Source organism: Pleurodeles waltl, chromosome 7 (assembly GCF_031143425.1).
Source record: "Pleurodeles waltl isolate 20211129_DDA chromosome 7, aPleWal1.hap1.20221129, whole genome shotgun sequence".
Taxonomy (NCBI): domain Eukaryota; kingdom Metazoa; phylum Chordata; class Amphibia; order Caudata; family Salamandridae; genus Pleurodeles; species Pleurodeles waltl.
This window is the reverse complement of record NC_090446.1, coordinates 1,139,831,087-1,139,850,104: the sequence shown is the minus strand read 5'-3', so window position 1 is coordinate 1,139,850,104 and position 19,018 is coordinate 1,139,831,087. Positions and strand designations below refer to the sequence as shown.

The 19,018-nt window shown below is 44.9% G+C and overlaps 1 protein-coding gene across 1 annotated transcript in view; it reads left to right on the top strand.

The window, feature by feature from the left end:
• Positions 1–228: 228 nt before the first annotated feature.
• Positions 229–19,018, top strand: part of LOC138246033 (peroxisomal acyl-coenzyme A oxidase 1-like) — a 313,836-nt gene continuing 295,046 nt past the window's right edge. The window contains exons 1-2 of the mRNA XM_069200202.1: positions 229–459; positions 9,511–9,670. Coding sequence (XP_069056303.1) covers positions 345–459; positions 9,511–9,670 — 275 coding nt within the window. The 5' untranslated portion in view covers positions 229–344. The remainder of the gene's footprint in view (positions 460–9,510; positions 9,671–19,018) is intronic.

Below are 19,018 nucleotides of genomic sequence, written 5' to 3'. Positions count from 1 at the left end.
CATCATTTACTATGCCATAAAAACTAATAGAATTGAATACATATTGGAAAATGTGTTGTAGAATGCACAATTTTTCCCCAAATTTTCTTGATAGAGGCAGACCCTCGCCCACCATAAATTCACGCTAAGTTTGGGACGGTGTCTTGGGACTTAGCTTGCCAGCTCCAGCAGGTAGTGGGCGGGGCTGTGCTGCGCCGCCTGTTTCAGCGAGTTCAAGAGCATCGGATGTCAGAGGCATAGGAATAAGTTGCTGCCGGCACCAGGGCCCCATCATTCGCAGCACCGTCGCGCCGCCCAACGCGCCTCGGAGCCCCAGCAACCCAGGGTCGCCTTTTACCCGGACCATGACCTCGCACCCAGACCTGCAGCGGGAGCGCGCCTCCGCCACCTTCAACCCCGAGCTCCTCACTCACCAACTGGACGGGGGAGCAGAGCGGAGCCGAAGGAGACGGGAGATTGGTAAGAACCAGGGCAATAGTTCTAAGGAACATCATATGCAATTCACAATGTTACGCGACGTGATTTCATGCTCTTAGATCCTCACTTAAAATTACAGAGAAGCAAATGTGAAAATAACTTTTTAAGTTTGACTTTTTGTCATTTTTTTCACATTTGATTTCCAAAGTGTAACAGATCTTTGACAATATTTTTAAACGAACACGTGGAACTCCGTAATTATATGTTTAAATTGCTTTTTAGTCAGTAAACGAAATATGCTGCCTGTGTTTTTTAAGCATTACATTTGCTGTTAATGAACCTTTGTTTCCCTTTGGTATTTTTATCTACCAAGCGCAAAAGTGCTTGACATTTGCCATTAGCTGTAGAAGTGTTGATGTAGGAAAGTTCTCTGTTCCTCAAATAAGAAATCAAAACATAAACCTTTCTGGCCCATTCTCGCAAATAAAATACGGGATGCTGCCTGTGTGATGGCAGTTTACAAACATCCTGAGGGCAGGGTAAGCATGCAGTGTTTACAAATGCAAGCATCTGAAGAACTGAAACACAAGGTGAGGCCTCTCAGCTTTGGTCTAAGGGGAACAGAGTGCCCCGTGTAAAACAAGCTGTGGCAAAGTCAATACATCTCGTCTATGTGACAAATATAGGCTTGCCAACCTCTTTTAGCCACGTTTGACAGCAGCGTGGCTGCTGTTCAGCATGGCTAAAAGTTAGTGGCTTGGCATACAGTAGAGTGGCAGAGAGTAGAGTGGAGTGGTGTAGAGTGGAGTGGCGTACGGTGGCATATGATAGAGCGGCTTTGAGTAGAGAGGAGTGTCATAGAGTATAGTAACAGTGCATACTTGTGTATTATAGAGTGGAGTACGTAGACTAGAGTGGAGGGGCGTAGAGTGGAGTGAAGTAAAGTGGCATAAAGGGGTGTAGGGTGGAATGCATTGGCATAGAATAGAATGGCACACAGTGGCATAAAGTATAGTAGCATAGAGATAAAGTGGCATTGTGTGAAGTTGAGTGGCATAGACTGCAGTGGCGCAGAGTGGAGTTGTGTAGTGTGAAATGGTGTGGAGAGGCATAGAGCTGCATAAAGTAGAGTGGCATAGATTGGAGTGGAGAGATGTAGAGAGATGGAGTAAATTGGTGTAGAGAGGCATAGAGTAGAGTGACGTAAAGTGGAGAAGAGTGGAGTAAAGTTGTGTAGGGTGGCATGGAGTGACATACAGTAGAATGAAGTAGGTAGATTGGTGTGGACTAGCATTGAGTGGCTTTGCATAGATTGGAGTGGTGTATATTGGCAAGGAGTGGAGTGGCGTAGAGAAGGAGGGTTGTCCATAGTGGGGTACAGTCGGGTGGCATACAACAAAAAGTCATAGTGTAGAGAGGAGGGACATATGTAGAGTAGCATAGTGCAGAGGGATGAGGTATGGAGTGGCATAGATGAGTGGAGGGGTGTAGAGTAGAGTGGAAATGAGTGGAGTGGAGCAAAGTGGTGTAGTGTGGAATGGAATGACGTAGAGTGTGAGTGGCAAACAGTAGAGTGGTGTAGAGTGCCGTAGAGTGGCACTGTGTGGAGTGGAGTGGCGTAGAGTAGAGTGGCGTGGAGTACAGTGGTGCAGAGAAAAGTAGAGTGCCATGAAGTAGACTGGTGGAGAGCGGTGTGAAGTGGGGTAGAGTGGAATGGTGTGCAGTGGTGCAGAGTGTAGTGGAGTGGCGTGGAAGGAAGTTGCATAGAGTGGTGTATAGTGACAGTGGTGTGGCATAGAGTGAGGGTGGCATAGAGTGATATGGAGTTGTATAGAGAGGAATGGCCTAGAGTGTAGAGTGGTGTGCAGTGTTGTAGAGTAGAGTGAATTAGAGTAGAACAGAGTGGGATAGAGCAGAGTGGTATATAGTGGAGTGGCGTAAAATGGTGTGCAATGAAGTGGGGTGGCATAGGGTATACTGTCATAGAGTGGAGTGGTGTCGAGTTAAGTTGCGTAGAGTATGCTGGAGTGATGAGTAGGGTGGAGAGGCTTCGAGTAGCGTGGCATAAAATAGCGTGGCGTGGTGTGGCACAGAGTGGCGGGCGTAGAGAGGAGTGACGTAGGATAAAGTGGCATAGAGTAGAATGGTGAATAGTGGAGTGGCGGGGGTACGGTAGAATGGCATTGTGTGGAGTGGCATTGAGTGGCATGAAATGGACTGGCATAGACTGGAGTGGCATGGAGAGGTATAGAATGACATAGAATATAGTGGAGTGTGTAGAATGTAGTAGGGTAGAGTAAGGTGGCATAAAGTAGTACAGTTGTGATTGTAAGTAACTAAAGCGGAGAGGCAACAAATAGAGTGAAACCAACATAAATAAGAAGTCGTAAAATAGCAGAAAAGTTGAAATTACTGGAAATGCATGCAAATACAGGCAGTGTCATGAATAGGTTAATTGTAAAGAAAACCCAGTGTAAAATAAAAAAAGTGCATCTTTTGAAACAAGAATACCTTATTAATGTAAAATAAAGCTCATTTTTTTAAAACATTCTTCAAAATGAAAGTGCATCTTTTGAAAGCATTCATTTCCCGTTTTTTGCAATTACACAGCATATTTTAATGTGCCAGAGCAGTATCTTAATATTAGTAAAGCATCAATAGAGATGGCAGACAGGGTGAAAGCAACATAAATAAAAGGGAGGAAAGCACATTGCACATCAAGGAATAAAATAAAAATGTGTATTAAAAAGAACAATAGTGCATTGCTAAAAGGCGAGGAAGAACACATATACTCGGTCCATACTCCAGAGAGGAGCTAACACAAGAAAGTAAGGGACGTCTACGAAGGTAAGCAATCGAAATATTGCAAATGAGAATGGCAACGGAAACAACCAGTGATATGCTGTGGGTGGGTTGTGAGCCCACTAAGCAGTAAACAATATATCTCACACGACAGCATTACTGCTGTGTAGGTGAGACATAAGTAGTGTTGGGGACTATGTCCAGCCGCATCCACCCCTAACTTGTACCCCGGAAGAACCTTGGGTGCAAATGGGGTGTATTCATAATGTGGTGCAGAGATTGCTGACAGGGCAGTGCATCAGCAGAGGGCACAGAGCAAAGATGGCAGTGTGTGAGAAGAAGGGGTTGATGGTAGAGGAGTCTGTGTGTAGTATAGGGAGTAGAGGAGGCAGATGGCAATGTATTAGCCGAGTAGTCAGAGAGTAGATTGAACAGTGCATGAACATGAGGCTCAGAGACAAATGGTAGTAAAGGTGTAGAGATGGCAGGGAACAGTGAGTGCAGAGTGTAAGCAGAAGGGTCAGAATGTAGTGTGTCAACAGAAGGGACACAGAAGTCAACAGGAGGAACAGGTGACAGAGGTGGTAGTGTGTGAGCAGACTGGGCAATATTCAAGGGGAGAGTGTGTAAATATAGGGATCTGGAAGTAAAAGGAGTAGTAAGTGTGCAGAGGTTGTAGGTAGCACAGAGGGCAGTGTATCAGTGTTGACAGGACAGGATGCAAAGAGGACATCGTATGAGCAGAATGGGCAAAAAAGGTGGTGTGTGAGCAAAAGGGACATGGTGCTGAGAGGTCTGTGTGTGAGAAAAGAAGAAACAGAGGCAGTGTGCAGTGTCTTAAGAGAGTGGTCAGAGCAGCAAGGCAGTGTGTGCTCATAGAGATCAGGAACAGACGTTAGTCAGTGTACACAGGGTGCAGGGAGCAGGCAAGATAGTGTGAGCAGAAGGGGCAAGAAAGGGAATTTTGTGTATAGAAGGGACAAGGAGCTGAGATGAAGATTTGTGATAAGCGGGGCACAGTAAAGAAGGTATGGTGCAAGCTCAAAAGGCAGGGAGGGGCAAGTGGAAGCTGAAAGGGCAGGGTGGAGAGACCAGCGTGCATGTAGAAGGGACAAGCAGCCGAGATGGCAGTGTGCGAGCAGACCGGGCATGGAGCTGAGTAGAAATGCAGGGTGCATAGTGTTCATGTATGTGAGGAGAGTGAGACAAGAAGTAGAGCAAATACTGTGTAGAGATAATAGTGTGTGATCAGAAGGGGCAGAGAGCCAAGTGGGCAATATATGAGCAAAGGGGGCAGTGTGAGAGAAGGCTGGACAGAGAGCAAAGAGGTCATGCTTGAGCAGAAGGGGTAGAGTGGGCAGTGTGAGCGGAAGGGGCATAGATCAGAGAGGACAGTGTATGATCACCTGGGAAAGGGAGGTATATGTGAGCAATGGGGCATGGTGTAGAGGAGCCGGAGTATGTGTATGGGAGGGCACTTTGTGATCAAAGAAGACAGACTACAGAGGGGGCAGTGCCTGTGTGGAAATGACAGAGCACAAGGGGGCAATGTATATGCAGAATGGTTGTGAGCGGGGCATCAGTCAGTGTGCACAAGGGGCGAGTAGTAGAGGGGGCAACATGTGAACTTAAGGGGCAGGAGTAGTTGGCTATGTATGAGCAGAAGGTGAAGTGTGTGAGCATTTATTGAAATCATTTAACTGCCACACTTACACCATAGGGAGGCCCATTCATAGGCGGGGCAGCAGTGGCATGCAAGGGACTGCACTCTAGGTAGGCCCATTGATAGGTGGGGCAGCAGTTATTTTGGCCCATGTGTGTATATTTGTAGATGGTGTTTCTATAATGCAAACATAACCTAACAGCAGTGGAGCCCTGTACATGGTCAAAGACGAGCATAACATTTGGGTTGCGGCCTGCTAATGCACTGTGATGTAGTGTTCATTAAAGAGGTGAGTCTTCAGCGCTTCCCTGAATTTGAGCAGTGTTACCAAAGAAACAAAGACGACCTGGTACCAGCTGTCTGTTAAAGAAAGTAAACGTTTCTTCAACAAAGCAACCTTACAACTGCTGTTCAAGTGCTCATACTCTTCATCTGAATGGTGTTAATGCCCTACTTCGCACTTCATCTGAATGGTAATAATGCCTCCCAGACTCCACACTGGCACCACTTAGAGGCATCCTACACTCAGCAGCATGATCAGTCAGGACCTGAAAATATATGATCACATCAACTCCATCCTGATGGAACTTCTTTGGCCATCTTCTTCGAAACCAACTACATCATTTGCATAGTCATCATTACCAGACCTTACCATAGCCAGGGCACCATCAGACTGCAGATAAAGAATCGTACAGTAGAAAAATCAAGACAGCTGTCTTTTTCCAATAATGTATGCAGGATCTGAAACAACATCCCTGTATCCATCAGGACCGCCCCAACACTGCTTTAAATTAGGAAAGAGTTGGACTCACATCTTCTAAAACACTACATCATAATGCATTAACGATTTACAGCCTAGCTTTCTCTTTTATCACTCTTTGACTTTATGCTTATCTTTGATCATGTACAGTACTCCCCTGCCTTTTGACTAGGTTTGTGCTGCAGAAATACCATATGCATGCATGCATACATACATACATGTTCAGTGTCAGCTAGCCTATTTTTCCTTAGCTAGCCTTTGCACAATCTGATACTAGGCGTGTAAATGTCTGGCAAATTCAGAGTTCTTTTGCCCTCCCATGGCATACCTGTGCATATCCAAAGACCTCCAGCAATTTTATTCATCAAGTGGTGCCAAATTTATTTGCAAATGAACATTACTTTGATGCCCCCTATTTAAATCGGTCACCCACATGGAGGTGCAAGAAACTGAGAAAAAGCAGAGTAAGCTAAACCTGGTAAATCTCTGCCAAATTTCACACAGATCAACCAAGCAGTGCCAAATACAATACCAAATCAAAAATGTTTTAACACCCCTGTTGGAAATGGCCCTTTTTGCATGGTCATCCCCAGTCTTTTTGCCTCCTTCCGCCTATTTTTTCTGACCTTTTTTGTTGACTTTAGGACTCTGGGCACTTTACCACTGCTAACCAGTGCTAAAGTGCATATGCTTTCTGTGTAAAGTGAACTGTTGATTGGTTTATCCATGACTGGCATATTTGATTTACTGGTAAGTCCCTAGTAAAGTATACTAGAGGTGCCCAGGGCCTGTAAATCAAATGCTGCTAGTGGGCCTGCAGCACTGGTTGTGCCACCCACAGTAGTAGCCCTGTACACATGGCTCAGACCTGCCACTGCAGTGTCTGGGTGCGCAGTTTTAAACTGCCAATTTGACTTGGCAAGTGTATCCACTTGCCAGGCCTAAACCTTCCCTTTTCCTACATGTAAGGCACCCCTAAGGTATGCCAATTTAAAAATACATCTTTTAGTGAAGTTGGTTTTTAAATTGTCTGTTTGAAAATGCTACTTTTAGAAAGTAAGCATTTTCTTGCTTATACCTTTCTGTGACTCTGCCTGTTTGTGGATTGTCTGTCTCAGTCAGTTTGACAGTTGGGCTGTTTTGCACCTCTCTAGACAGTGACACAAAAGGAGGTGGGGTGTAGCCTGCATATCTTGATGAGCCATCTGAGCTAGAGAGGAGGGAGGAGTGGTCGTTCACACCTTAAAGGACTGTGCCTGCCCTTACACAATGCAATCTCAGACTCCCATGGTGTGCGTCTTGGGCCTGGCCTGGACAAGGAAGGGTCTTGCAAACACTTGAGACTTTGCTTTGAAGTTTGCCAACTTCAAAGGCAGAACTGGGTATAAGAAGAAGACCCAAAACCCCAGACTTTTAGAATCTTTCTGGAATCAAGAGGAACCTCTGCAAGGAAAAGAACTGAAGAGCTGAAGGAGGAGTACTGCCCCTTTGCTGTGCTGCTTTGCAGGACTGGCCTGCAGTTGCTGCTTCTGCCTGAAAAGAGTGCAAAGGGTGAACTTTGCTGTGTGTCCTGCTTGAGAAAATTCTCCAAGGGCTTGGAGTAGAGCTTGCCTGCTATTGGAAGTCTCAGGGAAACCAAAGACCTCAGTTTCCTCGACCTGCAGCACTGGGAACTGTGCGTTTTGTGCTGTTCAAGAGGAGAAACCACTGTGCCGCCGCCAACGATGCTACTGGCCTGCACCATGAACTACCATGACCTGCTGATGCCACACGGATTTGCATTGCCCCACGACCCTGGTCTCCCCGATGCCATCATCGGACGACTTCACCGCGACCTGTGGGCCCCGCACTCCGGCATCGCCTACTCACACCGCAGCCTGGGCATCCCCGATGATGCTGCTCCTGCTGACACCGGCACCGCTGCCTGCACTGTGGCCTGTGGACACCGCTCGTGAGGTACACAAAGCACCGTCCGGCACCGCAACCCCTGTCCACCGACACCAGCACCATCGACTCCTGTGTCGTCACCAGGCATCCTGCCTGCACTGTGACCTGTGGACACTGCTCGTAAGGGTCACGAAGCACTGTCCCGTCCCACACTACTGGCTTGGGTCTACTGACGACAGCGCTTCAGCAACGATGACGCCGCTGTCTGCACCGTGACCTGTGGACACCGCACGTCGCACTGCCCCGCTTCACACCATCACCGAGCCACTGCCTGCACCGTGACCTGTGGGCACAGCACATCCCACCGTCCTGCTTCGCACCGCAGCCCCGACGCCATCCACGCCGGTGCACCTGTCTTCATCAGCCTGGAGTTTAATCTGCAATGGTTGTGACCTCAAGGGCCCGATGACTCCTGCTCCGGAACCGACACCGGGACATCCGCAACGCTGCTCTCCGGAGCTCACCGCGTGGATCACGACGCCCTGCAAATCCAAGGTTCTGTTTGTGTGTCTTCCTGACACCATAGCTGGCCCGCGACGCTGCGGCCGGCCTGAACTGTTGGTTTTGTTGATCACGATGCCTTGATAGCCCCAGGTGGAGCTATCAACTTCAAGGAACTGTATTTTTGAGTAGATCTTGCAGAATTCATATTTTTATTACTGTATGTTGGATATTTATCGTATTTGGTCTTGTTTTATATAGATAAATATTGGCAATTTTTCTAAAAATGGTGCGGTGTCTGTTTGTAGTGTTTTCACTTATTACTGTGTGTTACACAGCAATGCTTTACACATTGCTTCTGAGATAAGCTGGACTGCTTGTGCCAAGCTACCAAGAGGGTGAGCAAGGGTTATTTGAGCGGGTATCTCCCTTATCCTGACTAGAGTGAGGGTCCCTACTTGGACAGGGAGCAAACCAACTGCCAACTAGAGACCCCATTTCTAACAACCCTCCACCTTTAACTTTGCCCTTTTCCCCATTGCATCTGTATGCTACAGATGTACTGGGAATAATTTGCTAATGCCTGCCACATTTGATGCAGGTTTATCCAACAGTGCTAAAGTTACACTGTCCCATCACCCACTTCCCAGTAGTGTATCTTGGGCAGTGATCACTCTTTATAAACCATGTACTTTGTGCTCTATGTCAGTGGTTCCCAACCTGTAGTCAGGGGACCCCTGGTAGTTCATGAAGCCTTCTCAGGGGATCGGTGACTGCGTAGAAACGTAACTAATATTAACAGATTAATAAAGTGTATATATAAAGAAAGTGGCAAAATGTGAAAATTTAAAACACTGTAGATGTCAAGGAATTTGAAATGTAATTAGTATCTTCAAATTGATTTGTGGGAGCAATTAAAGTGTATCAATCAAAATATAGTATGGACGACGTGTGGGTTGAATTGAATTTAGAAAATCTACAACCTTCCTATTACAATGTGTATTTTTTTAAAAATTTGTTTGCAAATAAAATGTGTGATTATTTGTGTATGTGTTTAATGGAATGTTCCTTTCTGTATTTTTTGTGTATTGTTTCGTGGTTCAAGTCATCAACAATGTTTAGGCCTAGGTCCCCAGCTTTCATTAGAGACTCAGCGGGGGCACCCGGATTCCAAAAATGATTCACTGGGGGTTCCTGGGTTCCAGTAATGATAAAGTAGGGGTCCACAGAAGTCAAAAGGTTGGGAACCACTGCTCTATGTTATTTACCCCTTCCATTTTAAGATGTCTCTTTATCTTATGGAAACTTCACATGCTTTATGTACCTCTGCCTCATACATCACCCTAGGTTACCTCTCGTGTAGGGCTGCCTCATGTCGATCCCAGAGGTTCTTTTGCCTGAAGCCTCCCCAGTGTTGTACCTTTTACTCGTATCTATCCTATGATATACTCCCTCATCTTTCTCTCTTTTGGCCTTACAGAAAACTTGGTTCTGAAGGATCCTGATTTCCAGCATGAGGATGCCAACTTCCTGTCCCGCAGCGAGCGCTATGATCTGGCAATAAAGAAGAGCTCTAAGATGGTTCTGAAGATTAGGGAGTATGGCATTTCTGACCCTGACGAGATATACTTGTTTGAAAGGTAACTAGGATGATGAGTTACACCAACTGTCTCCAGGCAAATGGGTACACTTGTTGATAGCAGTTCAGTTTTAAACTTTGGGAGACAGACCAGTCTTTTCAGCTACATTGTCTCTGCAGATGCTCCAGGACCATAAGAGGCTGGCTTGTTTGGAAAACCACCTGAGCTGTCCGTGACCGTATTGGTGTTTCTGAGGTGCAAATCTAATATCTTTCTTGACTGTGTCCCACTTCTACCACTCTGTGGGAGCCCAAGGTCTCTTCATAAATCATTTATTTTCCCTTCAAGCAATGTTGCCACTGTTATTGGTGACCAAAGCAAAATTCCATGCCTAGTTTTTGTATATGTTTTATATTTCTTAATTTATGTTCTCACTTGTTCACTTGGTGTTAGAAATATTGACTTCTGGCCCCCACCGGAGTTTCTATTTTCCAATTTATTTCAACTGAGTCACGTAGACTACAGCTTTCTGATATTTTCAATCCAGCTCAAAGTTTAAGATGCAATTGTACAAACATGAAAGGATAATTATAAGCATATGTGATAGTGAGATGGGGCTTGAGGTAAGAAAAAGCTGCTTATTGCATTCTCCAGCGCAAGGGTACCCCGAAAAGATAATTAATGGCTCTGGTTGCCAGGCTGCACCCACAAATGCTATTTTAACATTTCTGTTTTTTTAAGCAATCTTAAACATTGAAACAAGTTTTTTTTACCAGGGTGTGTTGTTTTATGTGTACCACACTGTAACATAAATGGACCCTTTTTTATAAATGTTTCTATAGTACGTTGGGCTTGTACCATTTCCATCTGCTCAGCATCAGGGTAACTATTTGTATGCGCAGGTATGCTAGACCCCCATGAAAGAGAAATAGTTTTGGGTATATAGGGTCATTTATAAATCTGAAGAAGCCTGGATAAAGTCTGCTACAAGTAAGTAACCTTTCCTGCTTTCGCGAAAGATCCTTTCCAGATTTATAACTTTTGAATAGATTTTGTAGCATAGGTCAGGAGGCTGTTTTATCTAAAGAGATTTTTGAGAGAGCTTTTCTTTATATGTGGACTAATTTTCATTTTGCATGCAGACTTTCATATTTCTTCCAGTGGGAAATTTCAGAGAAATGCTGCAGACACTAACTTAACTAACATCTGCATAAACGCTCTATGAAGTTATCATGAGGTGACAACCACTCATTACAAAACACCTAAAGAAAGGTATAAATCAAAATATCTCGTAAAGCTGAGTTCTAATGTGACCTTAAAGAGACAGATTACATGTTAAATAAAACGTTAGTTGCAGGCGAAGACCCTGGTGGACTTGGCTTGTTTGCACAATTTTTGTCCCATATTCCCTTTACGATACTTTACAAACAACTCCACTTGCAACTGTCTTAAAAACAGATCTTTAATTTTTCTAATATTTATGCACCCTTTTAAAATGCAACATATATAGTTTTTACATAGCTTGGAGCAAAACGGTTGATTTTTAAAAAATATATCTTTGTATTGTTTTCTATTAACATATTCATGCAGCAATTAAACTGTGATGCATTTGTCTCCAGGGGAAACACCTTAATATCCACAACAGATGTATTCATCCACTTAGCAGTCTTTTATTCCCCAAATTTCTTATGCTTTTTTTTAAAACAACCTTATGCGTTTTTTTAAACAACCTTATGCTTTTTTTAAACAACCTCTTGACTTATGTACGGATTCTTTGGCTGTTGCACAGCCGTCCGTTCCTCTGATCCACTCAGTAATAGCAGGAGCCTTGTTCAGTCGCCAATAACCAGCAATGTCACTTTTTGCTATTAGTTAGCCCATTGCCACCAGAGACTGGGCACCACATCTTCTCTCCCAGTTGTCCATTTTTCCCAGCGCTGCAAGGATTTGCAACTATAGGTTGACTTGTGACCTGCTTTAGGATATCAAGTTTTCGAGTCCAGTAGTCATAAATGATGGTGCAGTCATATAGCTCGAATAAAAGGGGAGATGAAGGACAACCCTACCTGCGCCCTGGTCAAGAAAGGGAGAGGAAAGCACGTCATTGACATGCATTTAGGCACAACATGCCATGTATAGGTGAAGAGGAAAGAACCTGAGCTAAATTTTTCCAGAAGTTGATAAAGGAGGTTCTACACAACTGAGTTGAAGGCTTTTTCAAAGTCTACCAGAATTAGAGTAATGAAATCTTGAAGATTGTGTGTGTTCACCAGCAAGTGCCTTGCTGCGCCGCCCAGCGCATCCAGGAATGGGCAGAAATGCGCCATATCTACAAGATACAGCACATTTCTGCCCTCCCCCTTCAGCGTTTGCACAGATATTGCTGCCTAGCGCCAACGCAGGCACCTTTGTACCATGGTGCAAGGATGCCTGCATTACAGGGAAGATTGTTTTCGTGCAGGAAGGGACGCCTTCCTGCACAAAAACAATCACAAGAGGTGTTTTTCTCTTTCTATGTGTGCACCTGAATGCAACACACATGGAAAGTGTAAAAAACAGGGATAAAAAAAGATATTTCTCTCCGTTGGGTCATAGGAATCTGACGCATTCCCAGACTTGTAAATCTGGAAATGCGTCCGATTCCTTTGCGGTTCATGGGTGTTGTGTGGGAACACCACAATTAACACCCATGGAACTCCCCTTTCATGCAGTGCTATGCGTGAAAGGGGTCCATATTTAAAAGGCCATGAAAAGCATGGCCTTGTAAATATGGGCTGGCACACTGCACCACCGAAGCATAAAAACAAATGATGCTCAGGTGGCCCAGTGTGCTGCTTGGGCCTCATAATTTTTTTTAAATTTCTACAGAGAACACATTAGGTCAATTGCCTGTGCTTTCCACTTATTGTCTGTTGGATTTCTTTTTTTTAACAGCTTTATTTTAATTTTGTGTTACAAAACAAGGGAAAAGAAAAGGAAAACAAGGTATACAGTCACCACACTTTTGACAATATGATTCCAACATTGTGTCATAAAAAATCCCACATAACCATCAAATGCTTATTTACTCCATTAATGCAGTTGATGATGAGTGGTTTGAGTATGAAGACAGCTCATGAAAGACTGTCCTTCTTGGGTCATGGTTATTGCCCCATTCTCGTTTCATGAATGTCCTAAAAGGAGCCATACGGCTGCAAACTTCTCCATTCTCCATGGACAATGGCAGTTAGCTGCTCGAGGGCACAGATGGACCACACAGTTGAGTAATCACAGCACGGGATCAATATCGTGGGTTAACTTCTTCATTAAGAATTGCAAGGAGAGAGACCAACACGTCTTTCCCCTCACGAAGTCCCACAGCAACTATCCCAACCTAGAACACAGCCTAAGATTCCCATATTCAAATGACAACAACCACGTGCTGCGCACCTTAATACCAGTGTCGGGCGTGGTATTTAAGGGTAAACTCAACACACACCTTTCCCCACCAAACATGAAGTGAGGGACCTATGAGTTGTTTCCAGAATTGAGCTAATGCCAACTGAGCTGCTATCATGAGATAAGTGATAATTTTGCCCTTGGTCATGGTTAATGGATACTCGCTGTGTTCCCCTACATTCTCCAAGTAATGTCTTGAGGTGTTGCATTGGTAGGGTGACCCCTAAATTGATCTGATCTGGGAGAGTATTTCTAGCCAGCAAGCCTTGTACTACGGGGCAGAACCACCACAAATGTAGAAGTTGCCCCTTTCCCCATAATTCTTCCAACATGTGTCTGGGCTCCCAAACATTGCATGTTGGTCATGTTGGTGTCAGGTACCAGTATGTCAGAAGTTTGTATACATTGTCTTTGTGGGCCGTGCATATCGAGGACTTCATAACTCTTTGCCATATCTTCTAACAGTTGTCATCCCCTGCCTCTGGCCCATATTCCTTTCTCATAAGGTGATATGACTATGAGTAGTTTTGGGGTCTAGCTCTCAGATTGCTCTCTGTATACAGGTGATTCCTTTTTCAGTGGAGTTTTTCGTGGAAGATAGTTTCTAGGTTTTTTTTTTGCGTGTCAGGCTTTGTCACAGATATCCGTATTACTGGTCCATTGTAGGAGCTGCATTAGTCTATAACCGTCCCCTCGGCCCAGGTGAAGCTCCTGGTGGAGGTCAGCTCGAAATTTCAGGTCTTTATCAGAGAAAAGTTTACTTGTGGTCAGTGACGACCGATTATTCCAGAGTTTAAAGTGTGGGTTGTGGATGCCTGGAGGGAAATTTAAACAATTGGTTATCTGTGACATTGGTGAGGAGAAGGTAGTGGAGCCCATTTTGCATATGATTTGAATCCAAGTTACCAGTGGAATCTGAGTAGTAGAAAGCATTTGAGAGCTCCCTCGAAAAGCTTGGCATGGCAAACAGAGAAAGACGTGTGGGGGGGGGGGATCAAAGTGTGTTGTTGTGCCACCTGCACCCAACCTCTGTTATCTGGGTTATGGTTACAGTCTAGGGCTGGGCACATTTGCGTCGCCTGAAGATATGACCACGTTTGGGAAATCCAAACCCAATTTGGTTGTGCATTGATAAAGGGCGGCTCTAGCGACCCTAGGTGTTTGGTTTTGCCACATGAACGAGAGCAGTCATTCATGGAGTTGTGGAATAGTGGTGTGTGGAATGTATAGCAGCTGTGGTAAGAAGCTGTCATTCGGCTGAACCACGAGATTCTAGCATGCCCCATCTTTACAAGTCTTTGTATAGCACCCGTAGCATGAGGGGATATTATACAGCTAGAGGTGTGCTATAGAGTGTGGAAGGTAGACACTCATATATTTAGCAGGACCTGGGGTCCAAGCAAAGCCTTTGTGTTCCGGAGCAGTTTGTGCGATAATAAGATGAGCTGACCCCCACCCCCCTGCCCCCCCATGCCACTAGACTTGAAACAATTTAGCATAAGGCCCATTGCTTGTGTGAAACTTGCTAATTCTTGTTTCAGGGCTGGAAGAGAGGACTCTGAGTCTGTTAAGAAGCAGAGTACAGAGTTGGCTTAAAAGCCTAACTTGTGTTCACTTGTCCCCCTGGTATTGCACTTTGTATGTGGATTATGTTGTACCCATTGGACAAATGGCTCTATGGTGAGTGACAAAATCAGTGGGAGAGTGGACATCCCTGTCAGGTGCCCCTCGTGATAGATAGTTGCTCAGAATATTCTCTATTGGACTTGATTTTCATCATGGTAGGTTTGACATTTGCAAGGATCATTAATTGTAATTGGGAAATGGGGGCTCAAGGGGATTGTATCCAATATTTTAATGATGGAAGCCCAGTTAACCCTACTGAGGACCTTCTCAGCATCGAGTGATAGGAGTCATTGGGATATGATTGTGTTCCGCTAATTCTATTAACAAGACTGACAATATGATATTGCCACCTTTATAGAGACTGTGAATAAATACAGTCTGTCGGGGGGAGTTGAGTGTTGGCCCCTCTGTGTGGAGCAAAGATATCAGAATTGAGGTGAAGATTTTCAAGTCTGTGTTTAGGACGGTTATGAGTCAGTGTGAATCACATTTGGTAGGATCTTTGGCTGGTTCAGAAGTGTTATTTGTAGCTCAAGCATCATTTCAGTGTCTGTGCCACAAGCGAGAACCTCGCTAAATGTTTTTGTCAGTGGTTCCTTGAGAATATCCATATAGGCTTTGTAAAAGAATACTGTGAAGCCATCCAGAGCCAGGGCTTTCCGTCCCGGTATGCGGGTAACAGCTGCTCTAACCTCCTCGACTGTGATCTCCTCCTCCTAGGGGATTAGGTATTCCCTAGTTAAGTTTGGTTCGTAATTGCTAAGATAACGACCAGGCAACAGGTTACCTGTCAGCAGGGAGTCATAATATTCTGTCAAACAGTTGAGTATGCTGGAGGTGAGTGGGGATTTCCATGATTATCACTAATTTTATGGATGTGGTTCTGCATGTGGAACTGGTAAAGTTTATAAGCTAATAAACGGTGCACTTATTTCCTTTTTCGTAATGCGGCTGTCGAATATACAGTGGTTTCTTAGCTGCATCTTTCATCAATTGTTATAGCTCACCTTGCACAGGCTACGTTGTATGTGAAAGGAGGGATTGTGTTTATACTGAGACTCTAACCTGTGCAATTCATCTTCTAAGTCCCCCCTTCTGCCTTACTAATCGATCAAAGGTGGTTGTACGGGATATAAGTTCTCTTCTAATCATTGCTTTCTCTGCATCCCACAATATTCCAAGTAACTTCCCTGTTGTCATTTTCAGTGAAATAGTGATAGAGGGCCTCCATGTGCGCTCCCTAACCACCAAGTCTTTTAACATGATCGCAGTCATGAGCCAGGATCAGGATTACTGGCGAAAGAGTTGCGTTATGTCTAATTGTAACCATACTAGGCATGGTCTGACAGGATTTTTGGGTTGATGTCAGTGTGGATAATTGTGGGGGGTTGTGTCTGGATGTGAGAGAGAAATCAGTGCAGTGCAGTGCATGTGGCATCTCAGTTACTTCCTGAACCTAGTAGTGGTAGGGGTGTGCAGGCACCTTCTTCTGCAGTACTGAGGGTAGATCAAGTCGTGAGCCTTCAGCCGGCTGTGAAAGGCCTGGTATGGTGCATGGTTCTGACCCTTCCTGGCTAGAATGCTGCTTGCCCTTATAGGTAAACAGGAGATCGAATCATTACCCCCAATATGGGACCTTTCCTCTGCAAAGATGTGCAGGAACCTGGGCGAATAGTTTGTGGTATACCAGCATAGCTGGTGGCATACTTTTCTTTAAAGAATTGCCTCTGCTCTGCTCAGCCTCTATAGAGGCTGAGCAGGGTTCTGGAAGGGCCCACCTATGCTGAGGCCTATCAGTGCCTCTTTCCACCAGTAAGTATAATCAGGGGCTTGTGTTGGTGCTCCTGAATAAAGTGCATCAGTAAGTTGCGCCCCCGATGGTATGAGAAAGATAGGGCCTGACTCCCTCCATTAGTGAAGTTGACAGGAGGAGACACGTTGATTACAGTACTTTAGGGGAGCAAGAAGGACATGGGCTGATGAAGAAGGGGTGGCCTAACAGGGCCTTAGAATTCCCCTACCAGGCTATACTCTGTGCAGCAGTAGTGACTATGGCTGAGGGAGTATCACCAGGGCAATGCTCTTACCCCTGTGCCCAGGCAGTCTTCCTCCCTGCGCTGGAGGGTGGTGACCACAGCTCTGCGGGCCCCTGCCCCTCTCTGCAGAGCTCTGTCCTTCATTTCGGAGCTTGTAGCCATCTTGGCTGCTGCACTGGATGATGCAGGAATTGCAAACTGCCAGCACAGGAGTGAAAAGAAGTGAACCAGCGCCCCCCCAAACCCCATGCAGGCCTTTACAATACAGGGTGGATGCCTCTATCAGGGACCAGGCTGGTGACTCAGAACCACTCTGTGTATCGGAGCTCAGGCGATACGTGTCTTTCTCGGTCTGCGCTCTCCCCAGCTCCCTCCCCAGCTCTTGGATTTCTTTCTGTGTTATGAGAAGGCCCAGCGCAAGTCTGCCTACCTTCTGTAGTTTATGTGTTAGTAGATTTCTTATAGGATTTTCACTCTTGATTATCGGTGAGCATTGTAGCGTTGGCTGTAGCTGTTTGCAAAGACATACTATTTCGAGAGAGTCAGCAACTTGACCCTTTAGGGTATCCTAAATCATGGATAATATTCTAGTCTCTGTTTCATGATTGGCAGGCCATATAACAATTTGCCTCCCTTGTTGTCTGTCTCATATACTCTGAATTGGGGTGCCACTGAGGCTAATCTAGCAGAATCAAGGAAACAGTGTATACAGGGCAGTATGGCTGCTTCTAGTTAATGGAAGGTAGACATCATCTACTATTGTTATTTTCTTTTCCAAGATGTTAATAGTATTGTCAAGGTACATAACTTTAGATCTCACCCTTTCAAAAAAAGACATGGCATTTCCCAGATGACTGTTTTAATGCTTTAAGCAAGACTGCTGGATTAAGAATGACAGTACCTATGTTTGCAGGTGACTATGCCGATCCTACAACAAGTCACAACTGACGTTCCAACCAAGCGGGCTCACAAGCAGCACCTCACCAAAACCCGAACAGTAAAAGGTGATTTGTGGCAGCCTTTACGCATGCACTCACGAGTGAGACATCTCAGGGAGTGTTGTGGTTAAACGGAGATTACCCTTTTCTCACATGAACATGTCTCAATCAAACATAGGCAATGGAGGGGATGCAGTAAGGTTTGACTAGGTTTTATTGTACCAAAACTGCAATCTACGATAAGTTGCATGGGCTGCAATGATAAGGATAATTTACAGTGCAAGAAACAGAATGGTAAAGACAAGAGTCATCAAAAGAAAGACCCCTGCCATCTTGCAATATCATGAAATGACATAATGTGACATTAGATATAATGTATGTCCTAATACCCTAATAATGTGAACCTGATCTCTGACCTAAAAGAGAACTAGGCGTGTTAAACCTAATCTGCCAATGCCATGCCCATGAGAAGAAACTCGCAACCCTTGTTACCTTTGAATGAGTTCTCTAGCTCAGACTCCGTAGGGACACAAAGACTGGGTCTGCGTTAAGGCGACGTGCAACATTGATAGCAGCGATGGCATCTGGTCGGAATCCCTCTGACTATCTGCCTAAGTGAGGAGTATTTATACAGATCTGCTCGGACCCCTGACTTAAATCTGTTCCCAAACAACAGATAACAAGACATGCTTGGGATGGTAATTTATATATTCCCTCGAAGACGTGAAGAGGTAGAGTACCTAATGTGAACACCTACAGTTTGTTTATCTTTGTCGCTTGATATTGACGCCTTAGCGCATGTCACTGATAACACGAAATGAAAACATGGGCCTAACTAAAAACAAGGCAGCCATCTTAAAAGATATAATTAAATAAAGGCGCTAAAACAGAGCAAGCTAAGTAGGGTAAAAGTCACTAGGTGAAGGGGGCACGAGTCTGCAAACCAAAGGCTAAGCTAACTCCTGTTTCCCATTAAAACAAACTGGGACTCATTAGAGTCTTTGAGGATAATGTGTTTTGATTTGTCAAAAAAGGTCACAATTTCTTCCCAGGAGAATGCAGAGAAATCGCCTTCTATAGCCACCAGGTACACAGGTGCCAGACCCTACAAGGAGCTCTTCTTGTGCGGCTCGGTGTCATCTCTGTGGATGTAGGATCCACGAGGCATCAGGGAAAATTGCATATTTCTACCACTCACAGTAACGCTATGGCAGGAATAAAGAAGTATTCATGAGATTGGTGCAGGACTGAATACTCTGTGTAGTCTCTGTCTCCTAAGTGCCCCACAGGTCTCACATCACTTCAAGCCAGTGGAGCCATCCACTAGGGGAGAGTGGTCACCTTTTGAGAAAAAGCTAATCCCTTTATAT